Source organism: Nipponia nippon, unplaced genomic scaffold (assembly GCF_047370975.1).
Source record: "Nipponia nippon isolate SJK-2023a ecotype South Korea unplaced genomic scaffold, ASM4737097v1 scaffold_5, whole genome shotgun sequence".
Classification (NCBI taxonomy): domain Eukaryota; kingdom Metazoa; phylum Chordata; class Aves; order Pelecaniformes; family Threskiornithidae; genus Nipponia; species Nipponia nippon.
In genome coordinates this window covers 29,253,552-29,268,662 of record NW_028262369.1, presented here as the reverse complement: position 1 = coordinate 29,268,662, position 15,111 = coordinate 29,253,552, and the positions used below count along the sequence as shown (strand labels likewise).

The following is a 15,111-nucleotide window of genomic DNA, read 5'->3' as shown; positions in this document are numbered from 1 at the left end:
TGGAAATAGATGAAGAGAGAGTCTGATGTATTACTTCACTGAAGTGATTTTTGCTTTCTGGCAGAAAATAGCTCAGAAGTTGGATCTACTTGTTGGCAAAATTATACTTGCCATATTTCAGAAGTGAAGCATAAGTAGTTTAAATAATTTGAAGAAGGTTTTGTACATGGACAAAAAAAGAAAACAAAATTTGGATCTTTCCAGAGTTTTTCCAGAGAGGGATTGGGGGGGGGTTGAGGGTTTTTTGATTTTTTTTTTTCCTTTTTTTTTTTTTTTTTAAATAGAAGCATTCCACTTCCAGCTGTGCAAAATTACTTGAAATGGCAATGGCATTAATAAAATCACCCATTCATTTCTTTGCCAGTTAGTGCTGCACTTCCAGGAATAAAAAAAGCTGAACCTTCATTTAGGTGCATAAATGTAGATTTTGGAGGTTAACTTTGTCCTTATTTTGAAAAAAAATCTGATGGCATAAACCAACTTGATGTCTTGAGTAGAAAGTAAAATCTCTCTCCAATTTGACTCAAGAAGGTTGAAGTTGAGAAAACATAACATAAACCCTTCAAATATGAACACATGCAGGTTTTGAAACAGCGGCTTGGGCTTGGCTGTAGAGCAAATGTTATAAGCCAGAATGTGATTTGATGTTTTAGATGAAAAGAAGAAAATTACAGATTCAAGAAAATTCAACTAATGACAAGGGCGGGCAGCAGGTACTTGCTTGAGTCCAACATTCTACTCAGTGTTTCAAGTCAAGATAAATGGAGTAGAGAAATAAACAGGCAAAACTTTGACTCCTCACCAGAACCGATCTTGGCAACAGATAATGCTGAAACAAAGGCTATGAAAAGCCATGCATTATCATGGCAAAGAAAGAGCCTTTTGTGTGCACATTTATTTTACCAAACTCTTATCTGGGGAAAAGGGGCGGGGGCAAGAGGCGGGAAAGAACACAGGTAAGGTTGTCCACAAATGAGTCTCTTGTTTTTCTGGGAGAATCTATTGCCCTAAAACCCTTGCAAAGCTTAACTGAAGTCATCATTAAGCAAATGCACTGAGCAGGCACAGCAGGAGAACAGCTAAACAAATATTTATTTCTCCAAGGCTGAATCGCATGGGAATGTCAACAACAGCAACAACAAAAAGTACAAAGTCTGGAGGGTGGGGGGAAACACCAAAGACTTTGAAGTTCTTAGATAGGGATATTTGTATAAAATCAACAGTAATTTGTTATTAAAACACACAGATACATTAAAGCTTACAGAAGGACTCTGCTTCCCAGCTTGTGTGAGAAAATTCAGTGAACAAATAGCCGTCTACAGGATTAGGAGGAGCCAAGCAACAAGAATCTAGTGTTAAAAGAGCAGAGCAGGAAGAGTGAAGGATTCTCCCACTTTCTGGTGGGAAGAGAATGTGTGGAAGGAAATAAGAAAAAAAAATGCATACGAATTCTTTCTGGAGTGGTCTCAAAGCAGAAAAAAAAATCTTGGCCCTTGGTCAGACCTCTCAATGTGTCAGAACCCCTGTCTTCAGGGCAGTCTTGTCTCTTGGCTGGTAAGGACACTCTCTACCACATAGTGTCTCTCCACAGTGAATTCAACACCCTGGTAGCTAGCTTACAAGCTCAACACCTTAGGCAGCTCCCATATGGCTGACGGATACTCTTGGTTTCTCAGCACTGCTCCATCATCCTGCTAACAACTACTAGAATGAATGCCCTGAGCAGTCCATGTTCACCAAGTAAGGTCAGGCAGTTCACTGGTTGCCTCTGCATGCCTGTATCAACCTATCACAAGAGGGGCTCCAAAAGACAAAGAGGGACCCTTTGGTGTCCTGATGGACTTGGAATCTGAGTGGTTCTGCTTGGTGGGAACTTCCACTGATGGGACCTCCTCCTCAGTGGATGTGTGGCTTCACAGGGGACTTGTCTTGCTACAGCATCAGAAAACATCAGGTTGCACAAAAGGAAAAATTGGAAGCAAAACCCAGTAAATCTGGGTCCAGAAGAAGAGATGCCAAAAAAGGCTGAAATGTCAGGCAGGCTTAGTGTCTAGTCAGTGATGGATGGGAGCTTCAGTTCTACCTTTCACTGATGGCAGGGCAAAGGGACAGGGTACAAAAGGGTACTTTCTCATACAGGAGTTGTTGGGGAATCAATCTTCATCGTCTTCTGAAATTGCTCAACACATTAGGGAGAAAAAGGATCAAGGTATGACCACAGTGCGAGTCAGATCTTGCCAGGCTCCTAGCATGGGAACCAGGGTATGGACTACACAACACTTATGATCAATCCTAAGCCATTTCTCCAGCCCAGCAAGAATGGAAACTATAAGGTACAAATGACTCAGAAAGTAATTAGAAGAGAAATAATCAACCAGCCAGAAATCTCGTCACAGGCTTTGACAGATTGAGAAAGATGAGTTTCTGATGTAGTGAGGTCTAGGGGGCTCCTGAAATCCAACAGACAGATTTTACCAGCTGTTCACGTCTACTGCATAAACTGATTGTTTATGCGCCCATGGAAGGAAGTAGCAAACTGCATATCTCTTCAAAAACTTGAGCTCTAGTGTGCAACATGAATGCTTCCCAGATGATCATTTGTCTTCACAGCGTATCCGCATGAAACTCAGAATAAAGAGATCTTCCATTTGCCGATATAAATAGGTGATGTAAGTCCAGGAAGTGTTTTACAAAAGGATGTAGCATGTTCAACTGTGTGCTCACAAGAATCAGAGAATCATGTTAGAAATCCTCCCTGGAGAAGAGCACAGACATAAACACTAAGACGATTCATAATTAGAGAATGGTTTCATATTACAACACAATTAAAATTATGCTGGGTCATCCTATGCCATTTCCATTTGGGAAATAAGCTGTATTTCACAACTGAGGTAACTATTCCTAAAAAAAACAAACGCACAAACCAGAAAAACTGCCCACATTTTGCTTGTTCTGTAATTGAGCAATAAGCACTTTACCTACTGGGGTAAACTGGAATTATGCATACAAATTGCTTCATGTTCTTCGCCTATCACACCAGCAACAGCCAAGTGTAATCAGGACTCAATTACAACCTTACCACAGTTTTCTGCTGAAGAGCAAGCTTTTTTTCTAAAGCAGGTCTGACCTCTATGAGCCCTCAACTCACTGCCCCAGTGTAGGAAAAAAGCGATAATAAAAAAGTTAGTAGTTAGTGCTCTAGAAAAAAGGAATGACACACTTGTCATCAAGGAAGAATAGATGTGCCATTGGGAAATGGACTGGAGCCCAGACAATGTCAAATCCATCTTGGTGAAGAGTTTTACAGTATCAGCTATAACTCTCTCTAATTTTCTAGAACCCTTTGTTGAAGTCTGCAAAAGTAAGGAAAAGGGCACAGAAATGCACTGGCTTTGAAATCTTTGCCACAGAAGATTGTAAATAGCGATATTACAAATTGTGACTTTTCTGTTTGCCCCTACACAGGGTGCTATAAGAGGGGTGCAAGTGGCAGCTCACTTTCCTCATATGGATAGAGCTAATTACTGCCATGGTGTGCCCAGCAGTCACTGCTTTGACCCTGCCATTCTTGCAGCTGGTATCCCATCAAGATATCTTACAAGCAAAACTTATCTCCTTACTTCTCTGGAAGCACTGAGGAAACTTCTCACTTCAAAAGCCAACTTAACTCTCTCCTGACACCCACCTCTCACCAGCTCCATTAACTCTCTTAATAGACTGGAAAGCACATGTGTTAGTGTTTTTTTGTGATAGGCTATCAACTCCATGCCAACAGGGTCTGGAGACTTGGAAATCATGGCATTTGGGAGGCTGCTATGAGTCAGCCTTCTTCCAATTTATTTTACAAACAAGCTACAGCCAGCACCTGAAATGTACATGGGATTATTTTAAAAAAATTAAAAGAGAAAGAAGAGAAAGAGAAAGAGAAAGAGAAAGAGAAAGAGAAAGGGAAAGAGAAAGAGAAAGAGAAAGAGAAAGAGAGAAAATCCCAAAGGCAGATGGTAGCAGAAAGCCGATCTGAAGGAGGCAGCAGGTAAAGAGGAAGGATTCTGGGAGCAGAGATGTGATGAAATGGAACAGAGCTCAAAATTGTTCCCTGACTCATCTCACCTTGCAGCTTTGCTGTGTTTCTGATGCACAGGAGGAAAACGTATTTCATCTCAAAATCCTTTGTGACCACTGAAATTTGGGAAGAGGAGGTTTTGAAAAGCTCAGTATCATTTCAGAGGGATCCCATTACTTGGAAATTTTCCAGATCCCTTAGGGACAGACAGATTAGACTGATATTCCTGTGAAAAGGGCTCTCGCTCACTCTCACTGACAGCTCTGCAGTTGACAGCATTTTGTTTCATAACTTCGGTGCCTGGTAGGAAACACTGAGGTGGGCAGCAAACTTTTGGTTTAACAAAGGAATATTCTCTGAACTAGAATTTGATTTGCAGAAATCTGAGAAAAGGTGTGCAGAGGAGATCTGAAACAGTCTGACCTGTCCTAAGAATGGGAGAGAGAAAAGCCTGAAACTGAAACCTGAAGACCAAATGGCCTCAAATCCTAAGAGATTTTCACCATTCTACTAGCTGTCTCTTTTTGCTTTCTTCCTAGTGCTCAGCGGAAAGCAGACAGCAATCATCCTTTCTTAAAGGCAGCATCACATTGTAGGAGTACCACGAACACAACCTGCCTAGCACCACATTGTCAGGTTTTAAAGTGCAGTTCTCCTCAGCGAAATAACAGTTTAAAGGTACTTTGTCACCACACACACATCTGCTCCCTGAGGGGCTTCATTATCCCTTTAATGTGTAGTGAAGGAATACCAGATCTTTCCCCCTCCCCATCCCTTCCAAGTGTCTTTCAGTCATGCCTGCTTAAGTTTGCTGATAAAAACACATATTTGCATGGTCATTAGCAGAGGGGTTGGAAGGAAGGAGCTTTATAAGCTCTCAGTTTATGCCTTAAAACCAAAACTACCAAATGAGCTCCCTTTTTGGAAACTCTGTAGTTAGAAAAGCAACCGGGTTTCATGCTTCAGGGTTTCAGCTGTTCACCTGCGAGAACTACAATAGCTGCACTTTTCACTGCTCATTAATATCTGTGCTCTGCTCTCTACAGTGCTCTGTGCTGTACAGCTCCAGGACTGATGAAGGTCTCTGCAGCCTGCTGCCTGTCTCTGCACCTTGTACCAGTTACAGTGGCAGCACCAGTGCAGGGATTTGGCCTGTGTTTCACATTCCCCAGAATTCATCCTCACATGCACTGAAACTCGTTGTACTCACAGCTCCCACTTCCCCGAGTGCTACAGCACTGAAGATGCTTATTGAGTTCACTGGCTTCACCATAGCAGCGAATGCAACTAGAATCCAAATCAAAACAGCAGCTTTTCTGAGAGAGCTTCTTAAACAATACCCTGCATCCAAACAAAGCATGGTGGCGATGGCCTTACCTGGGACCTTCACAAAGTCAGTCAAGGACTCCGCTACAGAGTTGAGCAGCCCGTAACAAGCTACTCAGAAAAGGCAAGCGAAGGAGGCAGATTTCACCCCATCCTCTAAGCAAACCTCAGTCAGAGCTCCTCTTGCCACTAGATTCTGCCACCCCAAACACATGCACCACAGACACAGGGTGTGCTGTCTCTCAGAACATACTTCCTCAGGTCCTCTCAGCTCCTTCTTCAGTGAGTCTGCTTCTCCCTGTCACCAGAAATGCACTTAGCCACACGTGACAATGTCACCTACTCAACCATTAACGTAATGCACAAACCTATCACCCATAAACCAGAGAATTAGTCTGGAACTTATCTCCCTTTAAAGAGCCAGCCCAAGCTGTGACCACTGATATGCACAAAAAAGGGATCTGCAAATGCTTCAGGGTAATAACGAAGAAAATATCTGCTTTTTCCTCCCTGTTTTTTACTAATAGCAAGCTCTGCTTCTCAGACGACATCCTTCCCCAAAGATGCCGAAGCTGGCATTTCCTAGTCTAAGCTCTACAGAATAATCACACCGTTTAGAAAATAACTTGTGTCTCTGGAGTTCTCAGTTTCCCTATTTGTCAGTAGAAAACGAGACATTTCCTCAAAATATACAATAAAATAGCCTCTAGCAATAGCCTGCAATACTTCTCTTTACAATAGTTTTATGAGCGTGTGTGCGATCTCCTGGGAGTGCTTTCATAATCATTTATACAAATGACAGAAACTTAGGACAATGAGAAGCAGAAAGGAAAATACAACCATCATGCATGCAGTTGCTTTGAATATTCTGCACAAAAAGTGGTTTGCTCTGTGGCAAAGAGATGTTGCGCTAACTTGTAGGTCTAAATCAGGAGATTACAATCCCTTCTAAGGAGGGGCGGCATGCTGTACACTGCTCCCAGAGCAACCCAGTACAGCCCACTGCTCAAACTCCTCCTGGGCTCTCTCACTGCTCTGGAACAGTTCTCTGACAAGCCTTGTATTCTACATATGTTAAAATATCACACAGTTAAAGAGGTAATACCCAGAAAGACATCCTGGGAGGGGGATGGGTGTCCAGTTCTTAACCAACTTCCTACCCCTCCTTTACAGCACAGTTTGTCCCAGCCAAGTGAAATTTGCAGCGCCCTGCAAGAGGGAGAGCTTGTGTTTGAATGTAAAGGAGCTCCTTTCATGTGTGCTACTGTGGGAGGCTGTCACCTGCTCCGAGCTTGTTGACATTAGGCAAGAGTAATGATGGTCCTTGAAAATACACCATAAAATTACTATGAAAACCTGTTTCTTCTGTGGATATTCAAAATTTCTACCTGTGTGGGGATGGAGAATGGACTGTCAACTCCTATATGCACAAACAACACAGCAAGAAGGCACTGAAAGAAAATCCATTTACTCAAGCACTTTTTCCCCCCTCCTTTTCCTTTTCTTTGCAATACAAATTAATTCAACCCTCTGTATAAAAAGAGGGGTGGACTGGTTCAGCACGATGTAATGGAGCAGTTTCATTTAGCCATGACTCTCCAGAGGGCAGAGTTCTTGTGAGACCAAAACCTATAATGCTTAGAAGCACAGGCTTTACAATCTGTTCCCTGTGCCACCAGAAACATGTTTTCTCTCTCCCATCACCCATCCTCCAGGAAAAATAAATATATAAATAAATGAACTTATGGAGCAACATGTCCAAGGAGCAGCGAGCAGAAATGCATCTCAGAGGGGTGCTAAAGCATGTAATAGCTGTATTTGTCTTCCTGGAAATGCCTTGGTACAAGAAAACAAAAAAAGAAGGTAGGATCATTTGTTGTGCTCAGGTTTTAAGAGATTTCTGAGTAGATCTGTTAAGCTTGCACGATGTTAACAAAACCTACCTGAATGCAACAGCTTTTGCCTTTCTGGGACAAGGGTCTTTTTTGCAAAAACAGCAGAGAGGCATTTAGGAGACAGTGGTGCAAGTGAGTGAGGATTTTACGTCAAGATGAATTCTAGGTCTGAGCAACTTGCTTGCTGCCCAGCCACATGCAACACAAACTGGTTCTTCTTTATTTTGGAACAGATTATTGGGATTTGCTCATTCAATGTTCATGAGCTGTTATTATTCCCTCAGGCACTTGTGCCAGCACTTCCTTCAGACATGGCCCAAAACACACTGGGATAAGTGATAGGGATCACAAGACTAAGAGGGGTATGTCCAGCCAGGGTAAGTGATAACAGCCCAACAAGGCTGCCATAGGTAGATGGGAGGAGGTTTGCTGGAAGGAACACATCTTCCCTAAGAAAGCTTGGATGGATGAGGGCGGTGTTGTGGAAATAAGAAGAACAGACCCGGAGTATGTGGATAAAAGGAAAACAATAGAAAATATCGATAGATTAAAATATTTTCCTTGGTTGCTCAATTGTAGATATCCAGGCTAAAAAAGGCAAAACAAACAAAAAACCACAACAACAAGTACTAGGGCAAATCATTCCATATCTGAATTTTCTCATATTGCTGAGACAATGATAGTCTCAAAAATATGTTTTAGGTCACAGCGCTATGGCACTGGGGTTAACAACATGTTTCCCTAAAGGAAACTGGGTGGGTTGTTGTTCAGAGACTTCACTGTTCAGTACGCAGCGTGGCATAAAACATAGGGAACTTCTGACAAAGAAAACAGACTGGCACTTTGGAGACCTGGGTTTCTCTGATTTCCTCAAGCAAGTCACTTGCCACCCACTCTCTGCCTCTTTCCCAACATGACTGGAAGCTCTTGGGGTTGTGGACTTTCTCAGTAGTTACCCAGTGCCCAACATAACGGGACCCCAAGTTTTTTATGAGGGTCTTTGGCTAACCATGGCACACAAAGGATGACAAACAGTATTTCTAAGGAAGGTGCTCTGCTGGGAGGTTGAATACAAGAAAATGAAATGAGAACTCAAAAGTATCCCAAGTACCACCAGTTCGGAGTCCAAAGAAAAAAAAAACCAACAAGATTAAGCCAAGTACCTCTGGCTAGTCTTTTTCCTTTAACTGCAAAGAAAAGCAATCTTTATGAAGTGATAAAGCCATCCAAGAATGGCCGCGGTTGTTTCTTTTAAATGAACCAGGGAGAACAGATGGTCTCCTCTCATACTGTCACAAAGGTCAAAATTAGCCACCCCTAAGACTAGCAGGTTCTTGAAATGCTCAAGTGCTTGTGTCTGGTCGTTATGACTAATCCACTCTCCAGAACAAGAAAGGTCAAATGAAGAACACCCCTCCAAATACTGCAACAACTCCTAGCCATGGCTGATGTGTAATGCACTCAGACATGGTGTCAACAGCTGCTCCTAAACCCCAATGAGTCAGCCTTTCAAAAGAGTTTGTCAGCTCTCACTGTTAGAGCTTTCATACAGATTATATTTATTCCCCAATGTTTAAAAATATCCTTCTTAAACCTTGAAAATATAAAATGTTTTCCTTACAGAATTTGTCCTTTTACCCTAGACAGCTGCCCAAGAATGTTTCATGTATTTATTTGGGAGCAAAACTTCCTAGCTCTTCTTTCACTTTCCTCTTCATGTGCTGACAGCTAAACGAAAGGCAGGCCTCTGTTTCTGAAGGCATGTACAAATGAAGAATTTCTGGTTCCTTTCACAATTTTTACCTACAAACCACAGTCAGCCTTCCACAGTACTGTGAGGTTAAGTGTTCTGCTCAACAGATAGGGTACAGAGACATTGGGTGACTTGCCTTTGGTCCTACAACAGGCATGCAGGCACAAATCCCCTATCCATCCCCTACTCTAATCACCAATCTCCCTTGGATGCTGCCATTTAAATAAAAAGACCTATTGGAAATGACAGGTGAAGAAAGCAGTCCAGGCATGAAATGCACTCTAAAGTATATTAATAGAAGGTTGCCAGACAAAACGGCACAAGGCATTTGATCGCATCATCTTAGGCTTGTTGTTCATGCTCCTTTGCATCTGGCTGCGTGATTTCTGCCAGATTCTCGGCTGGAGGAGCAGGCTAGGATTTGTCTGCTTTCCCTAACCCGTGTTGGGCTCAGCTGCAATCATGCAGAGCACTGAAAGAAATCCCTTTGAGTCGGGATTCATTCCGAACATGTAAAACCCAGACAAATGACTGCTTCTCCAAAGTGAATCCCATTTCACAGCAAGTAGGTTATTAGTGCGGAACTCCATACAAGTAGCCTGCATTCAAAAGCCCTCTGCATTATTAACAGAAGATGAGCTTTTGACATCAAAGGAGAACCATTATGTATGCTAAACGGTGGCAAAAATTGTACCCGCACTTCAAACCTTTTCAGTTCTTTGTCCCTTGTAAATCAATCAAGGTTGACAGATGCTTTAAGGAGAGTAATCTTTTCAATGATACTGTCAATGGATAACATAATGGAACATTGTCTCTGTGCTGTGTGAAGACATGGAGCTAGTCAATTATGGACAACACTTCATGCAGCCGCCAGTTTTCACTTGAAGTGCTGCTGTTGAAGTATTATAATCCCAACAAATGGCCGCAGCAGCATACAATGTAAATGAGACCTCCTGAAGCTTTGGAAAATTAATTAGTAACAACAGTGGTCCATTCCCACACTTTCAAACACCAGCCTGGTAATGTTAACGATGCACTACCCCCCTTCCCTTTGAGCAGTCAATAGGGCATATTTACATACACTATTTTTAATCTTCAACACTTTTTTTCCCCCCCTTTTTAAATGCAGGAAGCTCTGGATTCCTTTCCTCTCTTTCCCGTAGCAAACTTCACCCCTGATATTTCCAACCAGTCACGTAACCCACATGGCTGAAGCTGAAAACAAGAGAACAGAGACTTTCCCACTTGGAGACAGCAGTAATATTCACTCCTCTTGCTTCACACACGTTGGACACTTTGTGGCTGTCTGCTTTTCCAACACTTCTATCCCCTTAGCTGCCCTGAGATGAATGGCTTGGATGGATGGCAGGGGAAAAGCTTCCGGTCTCAAGAGACCAGTAGGATGTGAGTGGAAAGCCCAATGTACTGAGTGCCAGCAGCACCTAGGTCAAACTGTGGTGCACTGGATGCCAACATACATATCCGATTGCCAGCTTCTACGGAAAAGAGATTGAGAGTCAAAGGTGAGAGACTGTGCTGTTTGTTTAGTTATTGGCTTCTATTTCCTACGTCATTTTCTCAAAGATTTTCCCTTTGTCAACCGAGGCTTGTGCTAAGAGGAACACTTAATCTCCCACAGGAACAGAAAGAAATCCCACACTCGAGCACAAAATTTCTGAACTCTTATCAATTGCAGGTTTTCATTGCTATGATTTGTGAATGCCCCCTTATGTATAGTGTGGTTTTGAAACAACCAGGTGCAGGTAAGAAATTCAATCACTGAGGTCTTCTCGGACAAGAACAGACTGTTCCTTGAACCCAACTCCCTCTTCCCCAGGCTCCAAACAGCTGCGAACAGATGCAGCTGCTGTCCCTCCTCATTTAGTATGGATTTGGTCTTCTGGACTCTGGACGGTTTTCTGAGAAACCCTTGCAGTGGCTGACCACAGAAAGCTTCACACTGCAGCAGTCCCCCGAACCCCCAAAACATACAGACAATGGTTAAACAAAACTGACAATGGTTAAACAATACTAAGAGGCAAGAGAGGAAGCAGCAGCAGCCACACACCCGCCCAGGCATTACCAGGCCAGCTGCCACTGCTGATCCCAAGAAGAAAAGGGAAATGTTTGGTCTGCTAGAGCCCCCCATCCTGGGAATAGAGAAGTCAGAGGAAAGGATATCTTCTGCCTAGCCTTAGGAAAGTCAGAGACTGATCCAAACTTTTTCCCACTCTTACATAAAACAAACTACCATAGAATAAAGAAACAGACAGGAATCAGGAGGTTTCAATTCCTCCTTCCATTTGCTAGAACAGATCTGTCAAGAAAACAGTGGCACAACTCCATTTCTCTACTCACTTCCCACTCAAACTCCACAGTGCAATATGCACAAACACAAGACAAAAAAAATTCTCTACCGCATCTTGATGAGAAAGCTTTAGGCTAGCATTCTTGTCATGATGAAAATGGCCTTTTTTCCAATCACAGTTTCATTTGCTGTGCAGACTCATCTGCTTTTGTATCTGTTTTTAGATTTTGTTTCTCTAGAGCTAAACAGATGGAATGCTACGGGGTCCCTATCCTCTTCCACCCACCACCTCTGCCACAAGCTGGTTGGGATGGCACTGCAGAGGAGGCAGGCACCATGCCCCAGCTGTCCCCATCTTTGAGAGGAGACCCAGCTTTATCTCTCAGTACCAGGAGGATGAAGTATGAGCAAAAAGGGGACAACAGAGACTGGGAAAACATATGGTAGGTAACAAAGAGGGTTAAGAACATAACAGACACAAAATCAGGGTCCAAACAGTAGGTTCTTCTGTTCTTCTCTGCTTGGTGCAGGATTCCAAAGTAATTTTTAATTGAGCCTGTTTCCATTATATAGCTGCCAAATGTCATCCGCTGCCTTCCCTCCTCACAGCTCGTGGCTGAAAGTTCCCACTGTCTTGGCTGAGATACGTTTCTGAATATTCCTTATCCCAGTCAAAGCAAAATGGAACACCAAACACCTCTTTCTTGAAAGACTGCCCACTTAAGCAAACCTGGAGTGCAGAGATTGAAACAGAGCAAGGGATAGCTGTATAGAAGTAGCTTAGCTGGCAGCTTTACAGGTGTCTAAGGTGGGCCTGGAGAAGTAAACAAGCAGTTGCAGGCAGGCTTGGGCATTGCATGTTGTGCTTACACTGCTTTCAAGGAAAACTGATGCACAAAAGAGGCTATGGAAAGGGCCAGGAGGTCATACTTGGACACAAAGTTGCTACACGCTGGACCAGAGTCTTAAATCTATTGACTTCTGCAGAGCTACTGCAACCAATGTGTGCTAAGGATCTGTTCTACTCTACTTGAAACTTGCTCTAAAAACATATGCCACTTTCCAACTCATTTATAGGAGTTTACCATTTATTTCCAGTATCCAGAGATACCTACACACATACTTTCTTCCAAGTTACAAGACACGTATTGAGCAATTGCAGATTTTCTTGCAGAACAGTTTTCCATGGTAATATCAAAGAATTTCAAAAGCATGTATTGCCTTTGTCACAACTTTCAACAGAAAATTATCTAACCTTTTCTTTCAAGTTTATTATTTTTACTTCTATTTGCTATTATACTATTATTTCAAGTGTACAAGTAGAAAAAAAAGCCAATATAATATAAAAAATGAAAAAATAAAGCTGATCTAGTTGATCAAAAGACAAAAGATGTTCTGATAAAAACTAAGTGTTCCAGTAATTCAGAGCCAAATGTTACAATATGGAAGATGAAGAACCTGCTTCTGTTCATGTGTCTAATGACAATACATAAGATCACAACTTACCACTTTTCAATATGCTAAGTATAAGAGGGACGATGGTAGCTCATAATGACAAAAATTTTAAGTAGCCTTCTATTCATATAAAAATAAAATTCACACAATCCAATTAAGCCAGACATTTATCATTAAAAAATAAATTAGGAAAAAATTAATTAAGAGAAACATTGCTTACATAAGAGAAGTCTTCGGCATTCTGACAGAGTAACTTGGGAAAAACAGCCTGTCGCTGAAATCTTTCCTCATCTTCAAAGATGTTCCCATACATGAAGCCATTCATCATGGTGGAGTGGGCATGGATGTCAATATAGAACTCCAGGTTAATCTTCTGTTGAGGAAAAACAACAACAAGATAACATTCAGCATGAAATAAATCATAACTCTGTTACGTAGGTGAAGCCTCCCATAAATCCAATACTGCCATCCTTGAATCTAACCATGGTGCCAGCATCAGAGAGCCATGTTAAAGGCATTGCTTTGATGCATCCAGCCATTCATGCCTCTTTGCGGGTGCATGTGAGATGCAAAACAGGACCATTTCTTTACCTGTTCTGAGAAGGCTGGAACATTTATGCAGCACCGGTCACTGTGCAAAATAGAGCCAAAGCATTATCCTTCAGTTTAATACAGGGCTTAGTGCCACTGGTAAAAATGTGCACCTTCCAGTTCTACAGCATGATTGTTCGGGCATAGCTTTGCCATCTCTGCACAGTTCTGCATCACAATATGCAGATGTACCCTTCTGCCAGGAAAGACAGGCTCAAAATTGTGTAAATAAGACTTCAGTATTTCCTGTGCAGTTTATTTTGTTTTATAAGGAGAAATACCGCAAATGTTTTTGTCTTACTCTGCTTTGTAGTAGTAATTCAACAGAACAACTCCCCAAAACAAGTGCCTTGAATTCCTCCCAGCTTGTAACTTCCCACATGATTCTGCATCAGCTCTTGCTTTAAAAGAAAATACCAGGACCCACTAACACAGAAGTGCCTGCTCTCCCCATACCCTTCCTAGATTGGCAATTCAGTGTCAGAAGGCTCTGTAAGAAAACACTGCTCAAGTCTCCAGTCCAGGGACACATCTTTTTCCTCACATCATATATAAGTGATAATAATTCCCCTGCCATCAGTGGCTAAGAGTGAATATTCACCTTGATCACCAGGTACAGTGCCATTGACAGCAGTGAGAAGGCAAAATCCAGTACTAAGAAGTGCTACCAAAGCAGATGCCACTGGATTACCCAGAGTTTCCCCAAACTCTTGCAACTTCTAGTCCTGAACAAATGGTGCTCTGTGACTAGACAGTGACAAACCCACCCCTGTCACCTGGCCACCATGGGGCCAGTAAGAACCTTCCTTGTGACCAGAGGGTTACAGTTCAGATCTCCTTGTCCCAACAGGGGAATGGAGAAGAGCTCTGTTAGCAGGACAAAGATTATGATGCTTAGCCCTGTACCCCTCAGTGGCAAATAGGGACCTGGCCAGTAAAATACAACATGTAGCTCTCCTGCCACATGTCTCATCTGCACATAAAGCTTGCTCAGGCTACTGGAGAATACTGAGCTACAAGACAGTCCAATGTAATACAAACACTGTATTATGCAGTTCATGTGACAGCAGTGTCAGCTCTTCTAAAGAGTCTCTGATGGGGGGAAAACATCATTCGGTATGTGAAACTAATATGATACAGATTTACTTTCCCTTGGCAGAAAACCAATGTACAATACACAGTGACTGTTTAGTTTAATTAAACAGCTTAGAGAGAGTAATACTGTATCTTATTAAGCCTCTCCTATGTTAAAATGTTAGCTAATGCAATATCAATATCTGACCATGCTTCATAGGAAAAGGAACATTTGATCATATTCGACTCTAATACAATAAATTGCTTGCTCCTGCCAAAACATTATGCTGTGCTATAGAGGACCAACACTGCAATAAAGCACACATCTGCTATTCGGAGATATAGCACTGAGGAGAAAGATTAGCACTGACAGGATGAAATACCACATAGGATTTTCTTCCTTTCCAAGCATACAGAAATAAAAACCAAGATTGAGTAATATTATTTTTCATAAGATAATTTCCCCATCAGAAACAGAATTTGATGAGATCAGATGCACACTGGCATATCACCATAAAACAGAACATGTTGTAGAGTCTCAAAATGGTGATTTGATGATGAAGTGAGGAGATAATCTAGTTAAACTGGGTATTTGTAAAGCACGAATGTCCTTCACATAGCAGTCAGTGACCTAAGTCATACTTAT

General features: G+C 42.1%; 1 protein-coding gene across 3 annotated transcripts in view; it reads right to left on the bottom strand.

Annotated features, from left to right (window-relative positions):
• BEND5 (BEN domain containing 5) overlaps positions 1-15,111 on the bottom strand; it is a 963,465-nt gene that overhangs the window by 94,220 nt on the left and 854,134 nt on the right. For all 3 annotated transcript variants that reach the window (XM_087732924.1, XM_087732922.1, XM_087732923.1), the window contains exon 11: positions 13,021-13,173. In XM_087732924.1, coding sequence (XP_087589050.1) covers positions 13,021-13,173 — 153 coding nt within the window. The remainder of the gene's footprint in view (positions 1-13,020; positions 13,174-15,111) is intronic.